This window comes from Tripterygium wilfordii, chromosome 16 (genome assembly GCF_013401445.1).
Source record: "Tripterygium wilfordii isolate XIE 37 chromosome 16, ASM1340144v1, whole genome shotgun sequence".
Lineage (NCBI taxonomy): Eukaryota > Viridiplantae > Streptophyta > Magnoliopsida > Celastrales > Celastraceae > Tripterygium > Tripterygium wilfordii.
Window position 1 is genome coordinate 3,286,819 of NC_052247.1, and position 24,639 is coordinate 3,311,457.

Genomic DNA, 24,639 nt, shown 5'->3' on the forward strand with positions numbered 1-24,639 from the left:
TACAAAATATTTACATGTATTAACCTTAACTTGAATTGGATTTCAAACGTATTTCATTGACCAAACCAAGATTCTTTTAAATCTGGATAAGTAAATCAGACAAGATTTATGTGTTTGAATTTATACTCGATTTTAAACCAAAACAAAAATTTTGTGTTTGGAATTTGGATCCGAATTTCAGACATGAAACTTATGTTCAAACTTTGTTTAATTTGAGTTAAACAAATTTTATCATTCGGATCTAACAGAGTTATCTCCCCCTATAACAGAAGGATAATGTTTGAGACCCCCCAAAAAGTAACCCTAAAATACCCTCATTTAATGTGAAGTGGACCCTACATATGTGTTTTTAATCTATGGCTATTTTAATGTCACAAAAATTTGAGAGATTTTTGGGATCAAATTTTGAAGGTTTCTAACATTGTCTATATAACAGAATGATTCCAAATGGTCGTGGCCTGAGGCCGGTGACGGCCCACCATAAATAAATATTCATGGCTTCAACACGTGGCGGCAAACTACGCCAGTGACTCACAGTTGCGTGTAATCATAATCCACGACAAAATCATTCCAGAAAGCGACACGTACCACTGGTTTGAGATTCATATACATCCACGTGGCATCCAACCGATTTTTTTCCTTCAAAATATAATTATGTAACGGACTTCCCCTGTACGGCAAGAATCGCCGCCGCACCTACCAAATCGGATTAATTCTCTCATTCCTTGTCCCTCTCTCTAGCAATCGACCGATTCAAAAGCTCTCTCTTTCTCCGGTTCAGATTCCGTTATTTTCTTTTTTAATTTATCGGAAATTTGATCGAATCAATTTCTGTACAAATGATTCAGCGTCTCGTTGACAACATCCTCGCTGTCACCAAAGAGTGAGTCCTCTTCCCTAACCCACTACAGATAATGCGTAATATACGCACATATTTGACCTAATATGGATATGTATATTCGTGATTGATTTTTGTGATTTATTGGGTAGCTCTCATTTGGTTCTTTTGAGCAGAAGAATTAATTTCCCTGCTGGATGTTCTTGATTCAGTGATGATATCTGTGGGTGGGTGCCTGATTTAGTAAAAGGATTGAGGAATTGATTGTTGTTTATTTTTATATGAGATCCAGGAGAAAACCAACTATATTAGGCAATGAATTCTTCAATCTTGATATGTTATTTGAGAATTTCTAAGTATTGGATGGCGAATGGGTGGATTGTCCTTGCTAGATTATTTCCCATAATTAGAACTTGGCTGGAAATTCTCCCTATTGGTGTTGCAATGAAAATTGATCGTGAAGATGCTTCTTTGACGAGCAACTGAGTGATAGTGTATATCCAGACTTGTCCATCATCTGATGATGGAAACAGTGTGTAAGAAGCAGTCATCATTTCCATGAACTTGGTTGAGAAGACGGTATAATCAGTGGTGTTAAAATTGCTTCTGGAAATGAAGTTTCTTTGTCTGTGTGGAAGACCCTGGAGTCATTTCAGCACTTATGCAAATTTGGTACAGTGATTTTTTTCTTAATTATATCAAGTGAAATTGCTTCCTGTTTGTATTCTGGTTTTCCTGGTTACTGGGCTTTAATGCTTGTTTTTACTGCATTTTCCTTTCACTTTCAGATTAGACATGCATTTACTGACTTGTTGATCAGTCGAAACCTTTTTTCCGTTTAGCGCATGAATGATTGTTTGGTTTTTATTCGTAGTGCAGGTCGGTGAAGACAGTCACTTATGAGTCTTTGAACAATATCGTGGGGCTGATAAATGGATTGTCAGCTCTTCTATTGACCATTTTGCCGGGGAAGGCTAATATTCTTGAAGGTATTCATGGCTGGGAGCTTAGACCAACTTTTCGTGGACCTCGGCTCCCACGATGGATGGAAAAGTAAGTTCAAATTTTCAAGATTAGATTTTCTTAGCAGCTGTACAAGTTGATCACAGTGAGATTCTCAAAAGGGTGGAAAATATACAAACTTGCATTGCGAGCAGTAATGTTGCTTTGTAATTGGACTTCATGTTTTAGTCTGATGGCATTTCTCCTGCATCGTAAAACTTACGTTTTGGACTACTCTTTGTTGTTGAGAGAGTGACAGGAAATAAATTCTGCTTTTCTTTTTGTTATTTTCAAATTATAATGTTTATGAAGGTTCTTTGTTGTCGAGTAGCCCTTCCAGTTATGTTGGTTTGCAATTTATGTTACATTTCTGATTTGACATTTCCACTTTTCCTTGGTGGTGGTAGTGGCGTGTCCTCTTTCAACCAATTCATTCATGAGCTTTCCGTGGATTCTGATACTTCAAGTCTTGATTACTCGTCTGGAGGAGATGATCTCGATGAAATATATCCCGCTTCACCATCTTCTCAAAGTTCTCGTGCCTCTTTTGCAAAGCGTAATATACGTTGCACCGGATGGATTGGTTGCTTATTTTTGTGGGTTCTGTATCCTATAAAGTTTCTGCTTGGGTTACCGATTCGTGTTTGCCAATTATTTTATAGTGGGTTGTCAAAGGGCAATTCTGTTTCAGAGAATGACCGGCCTTCAAGTCTAGGCCATATTAAGAGATTGCATACCCTTAAGGATCATGTTGTTCACCGCACCACTGACAGGAGACGTGGTGTCGTTGAGGTACTTTCCAGATTTCCTTTATATACCAGTCTAGGAAGTTGTGTTTTGCGTTAGCCAATCAACTATCTTCGTTCATATGGATAATTTAGTATGATGTTTCATGCTAATGTTTTGTTCTTCAGGATCTTCATTTAGCAATCGAGATAATCATAGAAACTATATTTGATGTGGTTCACAAGGCAGCACATTTTGTTCTTTCTCCATTAGAAGCTTTAAGAATACTCTGTAGATGGCTATTATCCCACAACAATCGGGGTACAGATATGCTTGATGATGGTCCATATGCCTCTGTTACCACAGCTACACTAGGAGAGGATGATCCAGTTGTTACAGAGACGAAAACTTCTTTGCGTCACTCCATGAATACAGATGGGCGGACGTGCCAGGATGTTATAACAGAGCTAGGGTGAGGCAGTGCTACTTTAACTTTCTTCAATTTGTGTTCTTTATGAAACGCTGCATAACTTCTACAAGATTTAACGTCTTTACATGCATTAGGTATCCATATGAAGCTATAAATGTGATCACTTCTGATGGATATGTTCTTCTTTTGGAAAGAATACCTAGGTAAGTGTTGATTTATTTTCTTCTCAGTTGTATTAAGTTTTTATGCATGTTTTGCTCAATGTTTGAAGTGTGATTTTGCAGGCGTGATGCTCGGAAGGCCGTTTATTTGCAGCATGGAGTTTTGGATTCGTCCATGGGGTGAGTCTTTCATCTATTCTTTGTTGGTTTATATGAATGAGGACGGTTTGAATAGGGAGATCCACTTTTTATAGTGATCTACCGGGGGAGTGGGATGACTTGTATTCCCTTCATTTTACATTTCCTTTCTTAACTGTTTACCAAGGAAAAAGTTTATGCACCCTTGTGCGTAACTTGCATTGATGCAGTTTTCGTTAGTGTATCTAAGACATTGTTGTCACAGTATAGGTGACTAGTCAGGTGTCATAACAGTGCACTTTCATAAGTCGGAACATTTAGTAGGTAGTTACGTAAGTTTATATCCAGTATCACACTAAATTTTTTCCATCATCTTGAATGAAGGTCTTCGATCTTTAAGAATGTTAATTCTCCTATATCCAGTATTTATTTTGATTACAAATCTTAGTTGCCTAAGCCTTGTATCCGTATGATTCTCGTTGTCGTGCCAATATTGTGTAATGTGGGATGTGCACTGGGCATGATTTATCCTTGAAATCTTAAACTCTGTGCCTACGATTGTGTATACTTCTGCATAAATTTGGATATTTAGTACTAAGTAAGGAGGGCAAGGTAAGGTATGTAGTGTCAGCTTTTGGGATTTCAATTTTAGGGTTGCTTCATGGCCAATCCATCTCTTTTTGCCTCTTCCTTGCCCATCTAACTTCAGTTTTTTCGAACAATTATGAGTAGTTGCAGTTTTTCATTCCATATACATCAAAATTGCTGACAATTCTTTTTCGCCTCGTCCTAAACTGGTTCAATCCTTTTAGGTTCTTGCAAATGAATTAATTTTTGGTTGCGTGAAGCATTTGAAGATGTTCGGTTTTGGCTGCTATTCCTGTTCCTTTCTATCATCTATCTCTCCTAACTTTTCCAGTATACACGTCGTCCTTGTGACAAAAGGTTGATGGGATGGGTGGGTTGATTGTTTCAGCCAGTCTTTCAGCTAACACATTATTTATATATTCAGCTGCTAATGTAGATTTTGGTTAATCTGTTTCTTTTGAAGTTATTTTATACCATGTTGTCTGGTTATGTTTTGAGCACTTAAGGTAGCTTGGAGCATGTAATGGGACCTACAAACTTCATCCTAGATTTCCTTTGACATCATGGTCAACCCCCCTCCCCCCCTTTTTCTCTCTCCCTCCCTCTGTTCCTTTTTTCCCAGTAGCTATCCTTGGTTAAACCATTTCTTTTTATTTGCTTACATAGAGATTACATTATTTTCTTCTCACGTATCACTTTGTTTTCCAGTTGGGTTTCTAATGGGGTGGTTGGTTCTCCAGCATTTGCAGCCTACGATCAAGGTTTGTAACATTTGTGCAGCTCTGTTAGATGCTACTAGCAAAGTTAAATCATAGACGAGTTTTTTTTTCCCCTCCTCTTACTTTGCAGGGTATGATGTTTTTCTTGGGAATTTCCGTGGCTTGGTGTCTAGGGAGCATGTTGTCAAAAATATTTCATCAAAACAGTAAGTAGACATGATCTCCAATATTCATGTCAGAAAGGAAATGAGTGATTTTTATCACAAATAATTCAATTTCCCAGATTTGTTATGTGTATGCTTTATGTACTGATCAACTGAATGCATCAATCTGATGCAGGTATTGGCGATACTCGATCAATGAGCATGGGATGGAGGATATCCCAGCAATGATAGAGAAGATACACCAAGTCAAAACTTCTGAGCTGAAAATTAGCGAGCCTGGTCTGGAGGTAGAAGTTGGTGACAGTCAGGCTTACAAATTGTGTGCAATATGTCATAGCTTGGCAGGAGCTGCTATGCTGATGTATGTCATAACGCGCCGGATTGAAGAAAAGCCCCACAGGCTCTCAAGATTGATTTTATTATCTCCAGCTGGCTTCCATGAAGATTCCGGAATAGCTTTTACGGTAGTTGAGTATTTGCTTCTTTTCTTGGCTCCTATTCTTTCTCCGTTTGTGCCAGGCTTCTACATTCCGACTAGATTCTTCCGTATGCTTCTGAACAAGTTGGCTCGGGACTTCCATAACTACCCTGCGGTTGGTGGACTTGTTCAAACTCTAATGGGTTACGTTGTCGGCGGGGACAGTTCAAATTGGGTAGGGGTGTTGGGTTTACCGCACTATAACATGAACGATATGCCAGGAGTTTCATTCCGAGTGGCTGAACACCTTGCACAGATAAAGCACACTCGCAAATTCAGAATGTACGACTACGGGAGTGAAGCTGCAAACATGGAGGCTTATGGATCACCAGAGCCATTGGACTTAGGTGAGAATTACAGTCTCATTGATGTGCCAGTTGATTTGGTGGCGGGACGAAGGGACAGGATAATCCGACCCTCCATGGTAAGGAAGCACTATAAGTTGATGAAGGAAGCAGGTGTGGATGTATCGTTCAGGGAGTTTGAGTATGCCCACTTGGACTTCACTTTCTCCCATAGTGAAGAACTCTTGGCCTATGTGATGTCGCGCTTGCTGCTCGTGGATCCTACCGGGAAGCAGCAAGGTAGTCAGAAGCCGGTGAAGTCGAGAAAAAAGGACAATTAATACTTTTAATGGATGAGAAGGTACACACACATCATGGACTTTCCATATTTTTTTTGGGCTAAAGAACTTAGGTGTGCTGTGTTTCCAGTGGTGGTTTGTACATAAATGTATTTGTCAGTCCAGTGTAATTAGATGGGGACAATATTTTTGTGTCCCCATTAACCTTGCATTCCCTGTTTGGGTTCTGTAGCCTTATGTAAAATACTTAGGTTGATAAGTTTTCCTTTTCCTTTTCTTACTCTCCTTCATCACTTTCTGTTTGTTTCATGAGATTTTCCTGTTTTGTTGAACGGTTAATGATCGATCGATCGGTTTTTGGTTAAAAAAATTTACATATTTTAACAAAGCCATTTTGATTTCCTCTCTCCCCCCAATACTTGGAACTTTTATGTTCTCTGAATCACAAAGAAAATGACAATTCAACCTTACCTTCAGTATTAAGTTGGCTTTTATGATGTTACTGCAATCCCATGAGAGTGGAAGTGGCAAAGTAAATGAATGATCTGCTTGTGATAGGTTTCACTTCACATGGTCATTATCATTATATAATTTCTTAAGACTGAATGTTAATGATAGTTTTTCAAGTGCAGTGACTACTTACTGGGCATTAATCAACAAGCTACTAACATGAAACTGAATGTTAGCTGTGAACGAAAACATAAAAAGAATGTAGAGGTTTACTTGATACCTAAATAGCACACAAGAGATGGCTGGATACCACTGTCTTGGGGGTAGGAGTCGGCGCTCTACGATTTGCAGGTTCCAGAGAATCATCTGTTTGTCCATGTTAGTAAGGCTACATTGAACTTTTAAGTTAAGGGCACTTTCGTTGTATGTAGGAAGACCCATGTTCTTCATACCTGTAAAAATTGCCGACAAATTAAAATGTACAGAAGAACAGATCTAATGTATAGAATTTGATAGTCGACACACAGTCGGTTTTATAACCTTAAATCTCAGATGGAGAACTAGACAATAGAATTACAATAAGAATAAGAAAAAAATTCTTGATGATAGGAAAGGGCTAACGAAAGATGTATGTCTATCTAAGACCAACTTACTCTGATTTGGAAAACCACATTTGCTGAAATGAACCAAGGGATGCCAAGATACTCCCTCCAATCCAAACACTGCACAAAAAATAGCCACCAATTTGCATTAGATCTGATGGACTTCCATAGCACAATTACTAAATCCAAACAAATTTTTCCAGAGAAACTTAAGGGAATAACTAGCATAGGAAATGGCTTCTCAAGTCACTATGTTACAGCAAATAAATGACTACTTCCTATCCAGTTAAAATGCTTTTGGGATCACAACCGCCCTAGATAATGCTTACTCTACAAATAATTGCAAAATTCATCTAATATTAAAAAAAATTCTGAGGTTAGAAAACTGTAGTCAAATCTGAGAGAGAGACATTAAACCATAGCTAAAGGTTTCTGTAATATCAGTGAAATATTCTCAGTAAGCGATTTAATTCTGTAATGAACATTTTCGATTAAAGATGAATTCACATGCTGCATCTAAATATGCTAAAGATGGTTCATACGTCGAATCATAGTCCAAGGAAAACATGGTAATGTTTTAAAATCCCAACTCGTGATCAATATATTTTCTTAAGCAATGAAAACATATATTATAGAACAAGAATGCAAGTGTTTGCCTTCTATATAGAAGTCGAGAGAGAGAGAGAGAGAGAGACATCCAACCTAAATCTCCGTTCCGTTGAGTTACCACTTGCCAATACTTTAACCCTGGCAGCTTGAGGGGACTCCTGCAAATGGATAGTCATGCAACAGAACTAGAATTCATATACACTATCCTTTTATAGAATCAATATCATTGATTACAAAAAAAAAAGGGGGATTCATATGGATTCCACTGGCATGCATAGCCAGTGAGAATAGTTGCCACTTAAATGATTCATATAAACTCTGAGCTCTTTATGATATTGCTGTCAACCATCAACAAGAGAGAGCTCTATGACAGTAACAAATTTTTTCTTTCTCCAGATGGTAAGCTATCATAAGGGAACATGTGGCCCAGTGATAAAGTTTCAAAGATGCAACTTAGAGGTCACATGTTCAATTCTTGGAAACAACCTCTCCACATATAATGTGGAGGTAAGGTCTGCGTAAATCTTGTCTATCCCCAACCCCATTCACTATGGGAGCCTTATGAACGGGAGTTATTAACCTTTGGCAAACATGTGGCCCAATGGTAGAGTTATAGGGGTGCAACCTAGAGGTCACATGTTCAATTTTTGAAAATTCTCTCTCTACAAATTATGTGGGTGTAAGGTCTGCGTATATCCAACATGTCCCCGACCCCGCCCACTTCGGGAGCCTTGTCTTCCACTTGTTAAGCTCACCAAATTTTCAATCGAGAAAAGATAAGCTCACTAAAATGAAGTTCTAGTAATAAAATTCAAATTTCAGACTGCTGAAAACTCATTTCTGATAATTTGCCACATACTAAGATCCAAAAAATTGTCTTGAGGTCACTGAAACTAGTAACAAAAGTAAGCAAACTCCCGCGAATGAGGCTCTTGCACTGGTCAGAAGGTCAAGGAAGGACAGATGAACACTGCACTGCACAAGGTTCATTGAAGATTTTGAAAACTAAAAAGAAGGAAAAAAAAGAGTTGTAGCAAACAACACCTCTAGCAGATCCTTTTCAAGTCTTTCTTTCAACTGTTGCAGTGATGCTGTGCCACCAGCAAGCTGCATTAAAAAAAGCAATTTCTAAATAAATCCAAGGCATCAATCAACATAACCTCAAGCAATTTATGAATCAAAATACTTGAGATAGAAATAGGAGGACCCATGTGCATGAAAAAAGAAATCATTACAGCGAGTATACAGCCAAGATTCTGTATTAGATTTCTCAACCTTAAAAGTTCTGTAATTTTACAGAAAAGAAGAATAAAAAGACACATACCAGTATACTACTAAATAATTCTCTTCGAATATCCACATCGCACCTATTAATGCTCTCTATAACCTGGAAAAAAATTGAAAGAAAGAAAGTAGCAGCATAAAGCTATACAATTGGCAAATATTCTGCACTCTACGATCTAAAAAATCAATAACAAATTATTAATCAAAAGATTATAGAACTTAATGTTACAAGTAAAGTAGTTTGGAACCAAGTTTTTGGAGTACAATAAATGAATTTAGTACCATCTGCGGCAAACCACGAACAGAAGGAGCAACCTCAGCAAAACTTTCCATACCAGGAATTGTCTGACAAGAAGGAAAACATATACATATAAAACATGCAGAAATTGTTTATATTAAAGCAACAGTTTGGTATTTCAGATGGAGAATTAACCTCTTAACAATTATGAATACATTACAATAACTTAGCAGATTAGGAATTGAAATTTGACAGAGACATCAATACACATATCAATTTTCAAAGACATAGAATGGTCAAAAAGTGTGTGATGGCCAAAAATTGTGAAAATGAAAGTGAACAATGGGTTGGAAAGTAAAGGACATAGCAACTAATGCTTGCTTGTGTATACTTCAAAGCTCTGGAAGCATCAGAATCAGAACACATTGCACATTCTACTAAACCGTCATGCAGTTCAGAGGAAAGTGCCAAAACTTTCTAAAATTTTATTTTCTGCGGAAATTTGCTGGAACACTTTCTCCATCACTTAGAAACAAAGACTGGATACATTTTAACAACAGAGAGGGAGTAAACCTAGAAAACAGCACTAAAACCAAAGGCAAAAAAGAAAATGCATCAAAGCATGAGAGAGCAAGCCAACAAAACTCAAGGAGTTGAATTGAACCATGCATGTACTAACATGCAGACCATTGCTTCTTCAATGATATTGTGACAATCAAACAAATAAGGAAAAAAAAGAGTATGCGAAAGAGAGGCCACACCATTTTCATGGTCTAAAGTGGTAGACAAACCTTTTTTACTGAGATTCCAGGAAAATAAAATCCACCTTGGCACTGAGATAGCCAATGTATTATGCAAAAAAAAAATCATCAACCGGTTGGGTTCTAACAATGATCCACTTTAAACAAGCAAATATTGTGCCTGCGATTACAATACCTAACAAAATAAATTGAAGGTTGGCAGAGTTCCTGATGCTGGGGCTACAACGGATCCGCAACAGGAATCCGACACCAAAAAAGTTGTTGAATTACATTAGACAAACCTTAATGCACAAAGACAATAGAGGTTTCCCCAGGAGAGGACTTTCTGCATGACAATTTAGTAGAAGAATGACCACTGGTAAAACACACATGACCTTCATTCATGATGCCAAAAACTTTGCAGCATCCGAAGAACTCCCCAGAGAATTTTCATTTAAGCGAAGTCAAAATGATTACAGAAATCCTATGAACTCACCAGAGAATTTTCATCTAAGTGAAAGTCCAAATGATTACAGACTAGACAAAAATAAGGATCTAACAAATATATTCATGACACTGTCCACTTCATAATTAACAAGAGTTTACCAAAAGGAAGATAGAACAGAATCAAACATATACTAACCCATGCATCTGAAAGAAACATATAATGAGAAAAGGCCGCTTAACGAGTTCAATAGGCAAGCACCTGAGCCAATGAAGGATTGAACAGGATATCGGGAATTTTGAATTTGTCAGCTCCGATTTCAATGGTCCTGTATTTTTGCCATACAAAATTGAATAATGATTTTTTTCTAGTAAAGAAATAACCGTAAGTTGTACCAGATACTAAAAACTTAAAGTGAAGTATAAACAATCTATGTTAGAACTTGCAGATATAATGCGATTATCTCGCCATGTGCCAGGTGAATTCTGGAAAGATATTGGAGTGTAACATGGAGAGTATATTATAAAACTTAATTGCGAACAAAAATTTTTCTCCCCTACCAAGAGTACAAGGAACTTACTGGCCATCGGGAAGCTCATATGAGGTTGTAGGAATGTTTAAATATGCATCTTCTGTAAAATAATAACAACCATATATTAATAATAACATCATGAATACATAACAAATTTCAAAAATAGATAAATATTAAAATAAGATAACTTAATAGATTATTTATGAGGTCAATTTCCTTGAAGCTTCAAGTAGAGTACGGAGGAAATGTTTCATGAAAGCTTAAGATAAACTAATAAGATGTAATCCGCAAAATTGAGTTGAAGACAAAATATAGAGTATACCATTATCATCATAAATTCATAATGGGAACATGGCAGAAATCAGAATAGCATCAATCAGGTGTGATGTACTGAGTACAGACAAAATGAAAAATTCTCCTTGCCTTCATATGCTTACGTTTGATGAAACCCACTTTCATTGATTGACATTTTAAAGACTTACTATATCACATGTGCATGGCCATATACTGATCAACATTGTATGCCTAAACTTGCTTCCTTCTTTCCCATTCCAACAACCATTTCTGTTACCTTCTCGATCATAAAACCTGGTTTATGATCTAAGTAGCAAAGATACAAAGGAAAACTTCGTTTGAAGGTACATTGATACCAAATTAAAACAATCCTAGAACACAGAAATTGTGTATAACATCCATATTATGAATAGAGATACACTGTGTAGACTGATAATACTAAACAAAAGCAAGTAATATGCCAGCCAAATGCTTTAAATATGATTAGAGCAGCCAATGATCACAAGACAATATTAAAAGAAAGTTGCATGAGAAAGCGAGAAACACAAACCATTATAGGGAGTATCAGGGGTGCGACATACGCATTCCTTAATATCACTAGCAATTACTCTCTGCCCCAAAAAGACAGTCGCAAAACAAGGATTAATTCTCACTTCCACACAGAATATAGATATGATGACACAAGTATAGTGAACATAACAGACCTGGCAATAGAGCTTGTAGCTTTCTGTTGTATTTGGAAAATCAACATCTATTGTCTGTGAGATTCAGAAGAATGAGCCATCAGATCAGATAGATAGCAGCCTAAGAAGAAAGCAAAATAACGACAGCTTAAAGAAAAACAGTACAGTCAACCTCCAAATTGAGTAGTTTCACACTCCCAATTTGATCATTCCCCTTGGGAGAACAAAAGAATAATGAAATGGGATATTGGAATGGTCTTAAGAAAAGGGTCGTGATTTTCAGATTAGAGAAAACATGAAAAGGGTGGCAGATGAAGATGAAGATGAAGATTCGATTGTAAATGCAGAAGTCATCAGCCTAGCCTGCCTTCATTTTAGAAAAAATTAAACGACCCCGTGCACAAGGCTCCCGCAGTGGGGAGGTTGGGAATAGACAATGATATACGTAGACCTTATCTCCACAAAATATGTGAAGCGGTTGTTCCCAGAAATTGAACTTGTGACGTCTAGGTTGCACCACTGCTACTCTACCACTGGGCCACATGTTCACCTGTCATGCCTTCATTTTAGAAGTTCCAAAGAAAAATAAACAACACTGTTTGAATCCTACAATTTTGTTCGACCCATAATTTTATTGATTAGAGAAAGCTGAGCAGAGGATTGCAAAGAAGGAAAAGGCAGGCGTAACCTCCAATTTCCTACCATCAAGTCACTGAAACTTGAGAAAAAATGACAATCGATTGCAAAGAGGAAATTTTCAATATTAAAAGGCATTGGTTATGGGGGTAAGGCGAACATATGACGCAGTGGTAGAGATGAAGGGGTGCAACCTAGAGGTCACATGTTCAGTCCCTGAAAACAGTCTCTCCAAATATCATGTGAGTGTAAGGTCTGTGTACATCCTGTATGTCCGGATGTCCCCGACCCCGCCCACTGCTGGAGCCTAATGCACGGGAGTTGTTTGTTTAAAAGGCATTGTATCTACATTTTCTTACTTTCTCCAATTGACGCATTTTTTGTTTATGTTTGGAAGAAAAGCTCTCATGGTTGTTTTCCCTTTTGGCTATATCATGATACTCACTGAAACCAATTGTTTAGTTTCAGACATTTACTACTGATCATCACAACAAAGCCTTTTGATGAGGTTTCTTCATCTTCCATTTTGCGAAAAAACTTTTCAGGATCAAAGGCCATTAGCCTTTTTCCCTCCTTTTTCACTTAAATTCCAACATCCATTGCATCGGGTATCTCATCCCGACAACTACCCCCATTACTTTACATCATAAGTCATTATCACTGTAAAACGAATTGCTGGTCCAGTGCAAGAATTTCCCAAGAAATGAATTTTACATACATCTATCACAATTCACAAGATTAAGTCTTCGGATTTCCACCACTATTTCCATCAACTATCAATGCTAGTAACAGACAAAAAGGAAGAGAAGACAATATTTTCAATTTTCATATGACGTCATTATCCACACAAGCAATGGAGAGAATAAACAGTATAATTGAGCAAGTCCAAAACAACTGCCAAGGACATCTAAAAATACCTGAAACTCGCCTGGCCGTATTTCCTTTCTCTTAAAAGAGTATCTAGGTTTTATCTGCGAAAAACCAAATAAATTGACATTCCTAAAGAAATGACAAAAAACTTACAGGAGACTTGACAACTAATCTCTACTCCTGAACAAAAACTAAATAAATCGACCACTTACCACTAAACCTTTGCTTTCCAAGCTTTTCATCAAGCAATCAGTAAGAAATTCTCCTCCGATAGGAGAAGATGCCACTGCCTATCCAAAATAAATAATGGTTAAAAAAAGGAGGGTGCCGGCCTCTCTCAACATTTACAATTATACAAGCATTCTACATAGTAGAAACAAGGAATTAATGACAACAAAACTCTCATCGCATCATAAATTCATCACTTGGTAAGTACATAAAATCAGTGACAACTTCAAAATTCTTGGATAGATAAGATAATCTGCCAACATAATTCTTAAAAGATTAATCAAATAGTTGTTCTTTAATATTGTTTTCTTGGAGTGTTCTCAGAAATTAATATTGGCTCCAAAGTCGAAACCTTTTGACTGTACTGTGAAGTGATGCGAGAGATGGAATAGACATCAAAATGACAAAGCACATAACAGATTGGAGGAGATCAAACACACTAGGAGATTAACACAATAACACATCTATTCTCAGTTCACTGAAACATTACAAAAAAAGAAGAAGAAAAGGACATTACCATAAATCCTCTCAGAGATTTCTAACCACAATGCTTCCAAAAGGAATTATTGTATTTATTAATGAAAATAGAAGAAATTTTTTCTTATGAATGAAGAACTAGAGGGAAACATTAAAAATTATGAGAATTACCAAAATCTAGGGAAAGAAAAAAATTGCATGCTGACAAGGGTTACAGCCAATATAGGGTCAGACATAGAGCTGTACAGGCGTACAGCTAACATCACAAATAGACGAAATGCAATAACTGTCAAGTATACTGTCAATGCTAGACTGTATGAAAGTTTAGTTCACAGCATGCGCCCAAGATGCTGACAAAGATATGCAAACATGTTTACTTGGCTAGTCACATCATCCTCGTGCATGAAGGAAAAGGATTACCTTTTGAATAACATACCCATCGTGTACTGGGGCAACTGTAGTCGATCCTCCCCCACTGAAAAAGTCAGAAATTATAAATCATACGAATTATCTTCTTACTGCAAGCAAGTTATTACCGAACAAAAAGGGAATGGATGTACGAAAATCTTGCTATGTCGAATAAAAAGGAGACAGATGAACATTCAAATTTAAGTTATATGAAGAGCAATTCAAAGTTATAACAATCAAATATATCAACATGCTACAAACAGATTGTTAAATTAAGACTGATTACGCTGATTAATGAAAATACGACAACAGGAGAATAATAACTGATTAGAATTTCTTCCTAATATTCAAAAATTGAGATAAGTTTGATATTTCTGTGCCTTTAGGGAACTTAAATTAATAAGTAATAAATTGATCAAAAATAACAAAAAATTGCCACGGTCTTGTAACTAAAGTATACAATACAAGAAATGAAGAAAGAAATTCCAAAAAGTCATTGCAAATTTTAGTCTGTTTAGAGTGTCTAAGAACAAGTAAAATAGCTACTACAAACTATCAACTAGTAGTAAGCAAGAGATATCATCTAAGCATTAGCACAGAGATCTCGTATAACAGAATTAACACTGACAGTCAGAAAGATATATAAACCCTACCTGTCAACAACTACTGAAGTAGCACGTCCTGATGCAAAAGACGTGAGAACCTGGCATTACAATATATTCCGATATCAAACTACCATATGAGAAGGAAAAAAGAACAGAAATATATTCTCCAATAGCATTCAAAATCATGTGTTACAAGTACAGTTAGAGCGTACAGCATTCTTTGCCAAAAATAATGCAGGAACTTGATACTTCTCAAACATAAGCTCCGCTGTCCTGTCATACGTCACACGAAGAATCTGTCACTAAAAGTAAAACCAATACGCTGCGGGATGTGCATGATTAACTTACTCAAAACCATAGTATTTGCAATTTAGATCTTCAAGCATACAATGTATGTCCGCCAGATAATGAAAGAACATTGCCTTATATGACAAGCATTATTATCATAAAAAGGCTACATCTACAAATAGTTACCTCCTTCCTTGATGTAAAAACCAAGCTCAATGAAATGACTCAAATTGCAAACTCTTATTTTTCACTGATATTTCATAAATTGTTAAGGTTTCAGCGAATTAGTATTACATTGACACATTAAGTGCAACGATGGAAGACAACACAAGTCAGTCTACAAAAAATTTAGTTTTATTCATTGAAACGTTATGTGCCAGATTGGGAACAGTTTCTTTTGCCTCTTCGGTTGTGATGTAAAGAAGCATCTATTTCTTTCAAGGATGCAATATTTGAGGTCCTTATGTAGAGAAACAAGCTAGGCAATTCGGAAAGGACAATACCCTCCAAAGATGAATTAATAACTGTTATTAAAAGTAACTTTTTCACATCCCATTATCTTGATGTTACTTTTTCTCATTTGTTTGTTGGTGCAAAAAAAAGTAGAAGTGTAGAACACATTGAAAAAGGAATCTCCTGCCTGAAAAGAAAGAACGTCTTGCCCATGACTTGAGTACCAAATTAGCCCATGATTAGTAAAGGGCAAAATACAAATACCACAACGTGAAATGGTGAGAAGTGAAACAACCTATGGATAAGAGAGTATTTGGTGTTAATGTATTACTCTTTTTAACATATCTCACTCAGTGAATAGCTTTTGCTGTCATGGTTGATCATTTTTTGCAAAATAGGCATACCTTGTGATGGATGGGCATCCAAGGTAAGCCACAGAGCCATGGAATTAGAGTTCAGAGATGGATTCGAAAGTGACAGAAAAACTTTTTTTTTTCTTCATTGCAATTGAAATTTGACAATGGAAAGCCTACTTTTGTTTTCCATGATTAGTTGGGTGAGAGACCTCCATCAAATCTAGTTTTAATTTTTCATTTTTCTGGCTGACAAGAGATAAGGATGGCTCAGTGAGCTCTAATATGTTTCCTTCCAACAGGACTGTTTCTTGGAAAAAACAGTTTGAATTTGGTAGAAATGATCAAGATTGGGATTTGGGAATTGGAACCTTTCGCTACTTCTTTGACATGTTACATGGCATGGTAAAGAATTTAAGCCAGAAGACTGTGCCAGGAAGAGATGAAAGAGGGGATTTGCTTTGAGGTAAAGTCTCCTTTGCTCGAGGAAATGAACAATAAGAGGATTAACATTCCATTGAAAGAAAACTGCCTAGAGAACCTCAGATTATCATTTATGCACATTGCCTTTGACGCAGTTGAGACAATTACAATTTTACCCTTCTGTTCACCAAAGAAGAGGAATAAAAACAATGTCCAAATTGGAAAACACAAATACTCTAGTAATCATTAACCAGATAATCAACCACAGATTAAAAAAAAATATTCGTACAATAGAGATGGCTAATGGCATATATCATCAATAATGGAAAATGTAGTGTCAGGTCACCTTTCCCTCTGCAGTTGAATATTAGATGATGGTTCTGCAAGTAGCATCGGGTGCTCCTTAGGATCAATCAATAGACATTCCCTAAAAGGTTGACAAATTGTTTTCAATAGTCGCCGGATGTTTGTTAGAGAAGAAATAAATTTTAAAACACAGCAAGTCACAATCTTAAATATTAGCAATTGCCTGAAAGCATGGTCCCATAAGTTGTCCACGATATCCCAGTCAACAACAATTCCATCCTTTAAAGGTGAGAGCACCTGAAGGAAAAGCAAATGACTGACTAAAATGAACATTATACAAAGCTATGCATGCTTAATCAAATAGATAAGAGCAGGGAAAAAGTTTTAAAAAAAAGAAGCTAATTACCTCCATATGGTCCCGGTGAAATCCTAAGGTTTGAGAGCCCACATATAATTTACGTTTTCCTTTCCCTTTTTCAGAATCAAGTGGATTCACATTATTCTTAGAATCGGCAGAAGCAGCATTATTTTCAGCATCCTCAATATCCATTTGATCGATTGCACCAACAACCTTGGCAGTCACAAAGCCATATCAGGATAAAATTAATAACACCATCAAGCTTTCCAAATTCCAATTATAACATTGAATGATAAGAGGATGGGGAGCCAAGGTTATCACTACATCACAGTAGAGACTACAAACCATAATAAAAGAGTCTTTCATCAAAGGTAATCCTCCTGCCTGCCATAACAATATCTATAGAATCTATATTTCACACAAAAGACACATCAAAAATCAAATCGCACAAGAGCAAATCTTGTTAATATCTTATGATCCAAAATTTGATTAATTTTCTTTTTAATAAGCGCCATGAAACCCAACTCCAATTGAAACAAAACTACCTCAATATTGAGGCATTAATGCTGAAAGGAGTACCAACTACCAACATGCTTACAGAAAACTCTATGGACAATTAACTCTCCAATAATGATACACCTACAATTACCATTACCTACTACTTCATATCACGACATCATTTACCAAGACGCCAAGTGAGTAATTCCTCATTTACAACCATAGCACTACCAGGGAAAAAAACGCAGTAAAAGACTATAAATATAGTTCACATTCACTCCCACCTAAAAGAAAATAACCAAACGTTTACAAAGGCTGTATAATAGTAGTAGTAGCATTATGAAAATCTAGCGACTTCCAACATGAAAAAATGCTACTCTAAATGCAATTCCATCCACAAACAAGCACAAGGAACCCAATTACATATGAAATTGACAAACACAATCACACGGGTACACTCACATTTGGGAAGACAGCCTTCGGTGCATCCTCGCCCGCATAACCGGCTTTGCAGGTGTGGGAGCCTAAGTCAACCACTATCGCAGATACCTCGTCTGCAATTCCACCACCCAAAAATCCACATAACAGTAAATCCAACGAAAAAAATCAGCTCTAAGAGTATTCCAACGAAGAAAACATAAGAAATTCAGGGCGTACTCACCACCTCCGTACATGGTTGCAGTTTCAGTAGAGTTTGATATATTTCGAAGAGTGTTTCCGTGTGGGGTTTTTAGGGTTTTGGGACTGTGAAAGTGTCATTTGCTTCCATAGCCAGAAGCTCCGAGTCCGAGATGAACTGACTATATGGGCTTCATTGTCCTGATAAAACCGAGGCCCAACGTCAGTACCCCATTATGGATCATAAGCCCAATTAGAAATCTTTGTGGCCCAATCTGAATAACTTGCTTTAAACAAAGGGTGAGAAAATCGTTGTGGCTTTTACTCAAGTTTGTGTGTTTGAAAATATTAAGAATCTCCAAGTTTTTTTTCCTTTTTTTTTCCAGTTAGGGCTGTTTAAAATAGTCAAAACTAAAATCGATCGTAATCTAACCGATTAATAGTTTTTTTTAAATACATATTTCTCCACTAAAAATCCAACCGAACCGAAGAAAACATACCAAAAACCGACCGCTTTATAGGTTAAATTTATGTCAAAAAAAAATTCAATCAAAACTTAAATGTTGAGATGGACACACATGATTTATGTGAAATTATGAGCCCCACGTAATCTATATAAAATCGTTTGCATTCATCTTAAAATTTGAGATAATTGGGATGAAAAAAAGTAAAAACACTTAAATTAACTAATGAGAGATAACTTGGTTGACAATCAACTGAGTTAGACATATATGTGTTCAAGGTTATATTTTTTAGTGGTATTTAAAAAAATTTATGGTAGTGATAGTATATGTTGCCATGTTTGGAGCTTAAATTTGGCAATAATCATAACCAAAGGAAAGGAGGTCCTATAATTTAGGTTTTACCACCCACTCTCATTTATTACAAAACAGAACAACACAGTATTAATTAATGGGCTTTGAAATCTTTCCCTTTCCCTCATCCTCCCCACCAGCATGACGTGATTCCCTTTTGTTCTCATTAAACCACACTCCCCCTCTACAAAACCCAGTTCACTGTCCCTTCACTCTTCCTCCTCACCTTACTGAACCAACAATGGCTGTCGCGAGCTCTCTCTCCATACTCTCTCTGATTCTATCTCTCTTCAATGTCAGTCTCGCTCGTAATCTCTACACCACAACAGTACTCGACGTCGCCTCCTCAAACCAACAAGCCCGCGACATTCTCTCATTCGACCCATTACAAGCACGCGAATCCTCTACTCAACAATCCACCGAGCCATGGTTGTTTTCCAATACTTCTTCATTCTCTCTCAACCTCCACTCTCGAGAAATTGTTTACAAGACATCCGTTGAGGACTACAAGAGCTTAGTTCTTACTCGACTAGAGCGCGACTCAGCCCGCGTCGACTCGCTTAACACAAAGCTCAATCTCGCTTTGAAAGGCATCAACAAGCAGGACCTTAAGCCAGTGGAGGTCGAGATCCAACTGGAGGATTTGTCAACGCCGGTTGTCTCCGGAACGAGCCAAGGCAGTGGAGAGTATTTCACTCGGGTTGGAGTCGGGAGCCCCGCCAAGGAATTCTACATGGTTCTGGATACGGGCAGCGATGTAAATTGGCTCCAATGCCAACCATGCTCCGACTGTTATCAGCAATCCGACCCGATCTTCAACCCGGCAGCGTCGACTTCCTACAGTCCACTGACTTGCGACTCTCCACAGTGCAGATCTCTCGAGACGTCCGGTTGCCAAAGCGATAAGTGCCTCTACCAAGTGGCGTACGGCGACGGATCGTACACTGTGGGCGAACTCGTGACCGAAACGGTGTCATTTGCCAACTCCGGTGCTGTGAACAATATCGCATTAGGGTGCGGCCACGACAACGAAGGACTGTTTGTGGCCTCCGCCGGGTTGCTTGGCCTCGGCGGCGGAAAGCTCTCACTCACTTCGCAAATCAAAGCCAACTCGTTTTCTTACTGCCTGGTAGATCGCGACTCGCCCAAGTCTTCTACTCTGGATTTCAACTCAGCACAACTCGGAGACTCGGTGACCGCTCCATTAATGAGAAACAGCAAGATCGATACATTCTACTACGTTCAAGTAATCGGAATGAGCGTCGGCGGGCAGCCGGTCTCGATCCCGCCGGAGCTTTTCCAGATGGACGACTCCGGTAGGGGCGGAATCATCGTGGACTGTGGAACCGCTATAACTCGGTTGCAGACTCAGGCTTACAACTCGCTTCGCGACTCGTTCACAAAACTCACTACGAACCTCCGTCCCACGAATCCCGTGGCACTGTTCGACACCTGTTACGATATGTCGTCCCTATCCACAGTCAGGGTCCCAACGGTGGCGTTTCGCTTCGCCGGTGGCATGGCCCTTGACTTACCAGCAAAGAACTACCTGATTCCGGTTGACTCTAGTGGGACCTACTGTTTCGCATTCGCCCCAACGTCGTCGCCTCTTTCAATCATCGGAAATGTGCAGCAGCAAGGGATCCGGGTCAGCTATGATTTGGCTAATAATCGGGTCGGGTTCTCGCCCAATAAATGTTGATTTTAGTTGGTAAAAGGGAATTGACCTTCCTATCCTTGGAGAAAAAAAAATAGTAAATTAAGTGCTATTATTTATAGTAGGAGTGAATTTTATTTCACTAATTAGTATGAAAATGAAGATGCATGGGGGAACCCACCTATAATAAATTCCCAAAAAGTTTTTTTTTTTTTTTCTCTTAATATTATTGCTTGCTGTAATAGGATAGTTCTGTAGGTAAAGAAAAGAAAACCTTATTTTCATGGTCAGAATTGTAAAAATTTGTGAGTGATTGTATGCAAGTTTGCTTTGTAGTTTGTGATCTAAATAACAAGTAATGTTTGTTATAAGATGATTATGATTTATTTCATGCAGTTAATCAAGCAATTCCTTTCAAATATATTTTTGATTGATGCAATTAATCAAACAATACCCTTGTGATCACTCATTGGACTTAGGCTTAATTTATCTTATCGTCAAGTGGGAAATTTCTGTACGCAGTCATATCGAATGTCCAAATGACAAGAATATAGACATGAACCATATCATTGTGTCTGATAAGTTGTAGTGTTAGGTCAATCTTGAATTGTTGTTGGTGAGTTTCACGTGAAAACAAAAATGTAAATCTTGAGTTAATCATTTCATTTGCGATGAACAACATATGGTCTGTTTCACCAAAAGGAGGTATTAAGCCAGCAATATCGCTCACAATTTATTATACAATTCTTATTACGACTTTTTTTCACAATTTTTATAGTTACATTGAAAATCAATACTATCGCTATATCGAATCGGGAACCCTAGTAAAAGAATTGGGCATTGCAATATTGAATGAGTTATGACAAGTGGTAAGATAGACATGGAGGTGGGGTCTACTCTCTTGAAAATCCGTGATGGCGGGAACAGCTCGCATGTGTTTGATGGGGTCCACTGTAAGATTGGAATTGTCGTCCAAGACAAGGATGCATGTCATAAGACTCATAACAAAAGTTAAAAAACAAAAAATAAATAAAAGAAAATAACAGATGTAGACGGTAACGTGCATGACGAACCGCCGTTTATAAAGACCCCCCACTTGTGGTCTTGTCCTCCTCTTGGAGGACCTTCATTACTTGATATACCCAAAAAAAAAAAAAAAAAGGACCCCACTCGTGGCCCGTGGGCCTGATCCCTTAATTGTCGGCAGGTTCTACGGCCGTTGCTCGTTTGCTAATTTGGATTTGATGACATGTGTCAAACAATGGTAGTAGATTTATATGGACCCTTCAATTGAAATTCAAAATAAAATAAGGATATTTATACCGTGTGTCTTAAGGACACTTGTTAAATATTCACTATAGCAAACCACATATGTTATGCGTGATTAACACTCTCTCACCTCATACGTATATCTTTTTGTCCGATTTCAATGTACATCTTTCATTCTTATCTAGTGTTTTTAGGACGTACATTATCATTTTACATAAAATAAATAATTCATTGTGTGATACAACATATCCTTTTGTCCTATTCCAATGCACATCTTTCATTCTTATGTAGTGTTCTTAGGGCAACTGCAATGATACCGTATTAATTGGGCCAACAAAAATGCTGACTCGATCTCACCTCTATTATACAAAAAGAAATAATTTATTGTGTGATACATTATATTTACGACCTCGTATCTTAAGTCTATAATTACTGACCATCAAATATTTGTTATTTGTTATATGGTTTATAAACTAACTTATTTTTTCACCGTTTATAAATTAAAAAAAAAAAGTAAAAAATGAAGCTTTTATTAGTTGAAGCCCAATTGATAAATGTAACAGTAGAACCAGAGAGGTCTTAGTCCTTGTTAAGAAACAGAAAAAGTTAAAGAAGAGAGAATGTTGGTAAACATTTTGATGGCTTGGTGAAAGTGTGGCAAAAAAAAAAAATCGAATCCGAATCGGACAAGAGCACGAATTTATAAAATATTTATATGTCCATACCCTAATCCGGATTGAATTTTGAACATACTTAGTTGATCAAACTCATATTGGTTTAAATTCAGATAATAACCTAATTCGGATTAGGATCTGAACAAATACATCGGACAAGATTTATGTGTTTGGATTTAGACTCGGACTCGATTTTAAACCGGACAAAATTTCGTGTTTGGACTCGGATTTCGAACATATAATTTATGTCCAAACTTAGTTTAATTCGGATCGACAACTTACAACAAATTAAATTAAATGTTAGTAAAACAGAGCAATTGCTTCATCTGGGAATGATGAGTTTTGACACATATATATATATATATATGAGAAACTAACTTTAAATCCTCTATTAAAGATGTTAAGTTGAAAAATAGTAGTCCTATAATTGTAAACCAACCGAGTAATAAAGAGCAGCTGTGATGTTACCATCACAACGGAGAAATTTTGAAGGAGATGAATTCTAGTTTTTGAGTACAGTTGCTAAACATTGTTAAAAGGACATCCTTCATTACTTTTCCTCTTTTCCTGCCCACTAGGAAGGAGCCTTTTGTTTTCTAGAGAGACAAACAGACTATCAGTCGCTGCGACTGTCTCTCGATTTGATTATCTATTTTACCCACCCAAAAGAGTACAATTTTTTCCACAATGTACAGGATCTCTATACAACTAAGGGGGCAAAACAATATCCAATCCGGATAACCGAATTTATATCTCCAAAATATGGGTCCAAATATAAATTTTTTGTCCGAATTAAAATTAAGTCTGGATCCAAACATATAAATCTTGTAGATTTATTTATCCACACTCTAACCCGAATTAGGTTATTGTTGAATTTACTTGGTCGAATTTAAACCAATATGGGTTTGGTCAATTAAGTACGTCTGAAATCAAATCCGAGTTAAGGTCCAGACATATAAATATTTCGCAAACACACATTGTTGTTATACTAGAAACCGATTTGTTACCGCCCCTAATTTATAGGATCTAGACACAACAAATCAAAAACAAATGCATCAGAGTTACTATTCTAATCTCTATATTATTAAAATACTAATGTTCTCTTATCTTATTATTACTTGTTTATATTATTTGCTTTCAGGTGAAAATTAAATTATTACGAAATACAATATAGTTTCCAAATTCCAAAATGAAGAGAATGAAATAAAAAAAAAGATCAAAATAAATAGGTTTAGACACAAATCTCCAGGTAGATTGTGGTTGAATGTCTACATGCATAGAGAAACTGGGAATTCTTCATAGAAATACAGAGACTGGAAGACAGACGAAAAGTTAACCCTTAAAGAACTAAACCCATGGACTTTGGTACTTTTCCTACCCCACTTACATATAATTTTTTTTTTATTAAAAAAAAAAGAAACTATTGTTTTTACTCTAATCACAGTCAACATGACCTTGGTTCACATTTGTAGAAAACCCAACACTGTTCATTTCTCCAAGCAAGGAAACTGGAAATGTAGTAGTTTAGAGAACAAGTAAATTGTCCTAACTTAGCTGTAGTCAGCAAGGATGGGCTTGTTAGTCAAGATAATGAAAACTGAATCATACCTACTATCTTTTATTGATGCTAATTTCTTAGAAGGTCATTTCCCAGAACAGGTCACAAACCCCCATGTGCTATCATATGCTAATTTAGTTAATAGGGCACAATTAGGCATTCATTTTGAGGAATGCAAAACAACCTTTACATGCAGATCACCAATGGAGACAAGATTTTATCATATATGACTGAAAGGAAAGGCCACAGACCGTTCATGAATCCTTGCTGAAGATTTTAAAGTTACAAAGAAAATGAGCAGAAATGAGAGGTTTGAATGCAGCACATATACCTGGTTGATGTGCTCCTCATGGTTCTCAGATGTGCAGAACCCCACAAACTGATGCTCTCGAAGATTCTAGGGTGAAACACGATTAAACGAAGCCTAGATTTATATAGAGA

General features: G+C 37.0%; 3 protein-coding genes across 6 annotated transcripts; 2 read left to right on the forward strand and 1 right to left on the reverse strand.

Moving 5' to 3' along the window:
* The first annotated feature begins 667 nt into the window (after positions 1-667).
* Positions 668-6,107, forward strand: LOC119981412 (lipase member M-like). 3 transcript variants are annotated; one of them, XM_038824508.1, is made up of 9 exons: positions 668-1,510; positions 1,718-1,891; positions 2,248-2,632; positions 2,755-3,038; positions 3,131-3,199; positions 3,281-3,337; positions 4,592-4,644; positions 4,733-4,808; positions 4,942-6,107. In XM_038824508.1, the coding sequence occupies exons 1-9, from the start codon at positions 1,500-1,502 to the stop codon at positions 5,867-5,869; spliced, it is 2,037 nt and encodes a 678-aa protein (XP_038680436.1). In that variant the 5' UTR covers positions 668-1,499; the 3' UTR covers positions 5,870-6,107. The 3 variants fall into 3 exon arrangements, with proteins under 3 accessions (XP_038680436.1, XP_038680435.1, XP_038680437.1); XM_038824507.1 differs by having other exon boundaries at positions 668-883; XM_038824509.1 differs by having other exon boundaries at positions 669-883; positions 1,713-1,891.
* Positions 6,108-6,360: 253 nt separating this feature from the next.
* Positions 6,361-18,405, reverse strand: LOC119980297 (actin-related protein 4-like). 2 transcript variants are annotated; one of them, XM_038822934.1, is made up of 20 exons: positions 18,269-18,405; positions 18,070-18,161; positions 17,158-17,322; positions 16,975-17,048; positions 16,792-16,872; positions 15,141-15,201; positions 14,977-15,026; positions 14,336-14,390; positions 13,423-13,500; positions 13,258-13,311; positions 11,726-11,779; positions 11,572-11,632; positions 10,776-10,827; positions 10,457-10,523; positions 9,055-9,117; positions 8,813-8,875; positions 8,533-8,595; positions 7,582-7,646; positions 6,931-6,999; positions 6,361-6,729 (listed from the first exon to the last, which is right to left on the reverse strand). In XM_038822934.1, the coding sequence occupies exons 1-20, from the start codon at positions 18,279-18,281 to the stop codon at positions 6,684-6,686; spliced, it is 1,326 nt and encodes a 441-aa protein (XP_038678862.1). In that variant the 5' UTR covers positions 18,282-18,405; the 3' UTR covers positions 6,361-6,683. The 2 variants fall into 2 exon arrangements, with proteins under 2 accessions (XP_038678862.1, XP_038678863.1); XM_038822935.1 differs by having other exon boundaries at positions 18,272-18,394.
* A 718-nt stretch (positions 18,406-19,123) lies between these two features.
* On the forward strand, positions 19,124-21,073 carry LOC119981202 (protein ASPARTIC PROTEASE IN GUARD CELL 1-like). The gene has a single exon (XM_038824260.1). The coding sequence runs from the start codon at positions 19,282-19,284 to the stop codon at positions 20,740-20,742; it is 1,461 nt and encodes a 486-aa protein (XP_038680188.1). The 5' UTR covers positions 19,124-19,281; the 3' UTR covers positions 20,743-21,073.
* Positions 21,074-24,639: the final 3,566 nt, after the last annotated feature.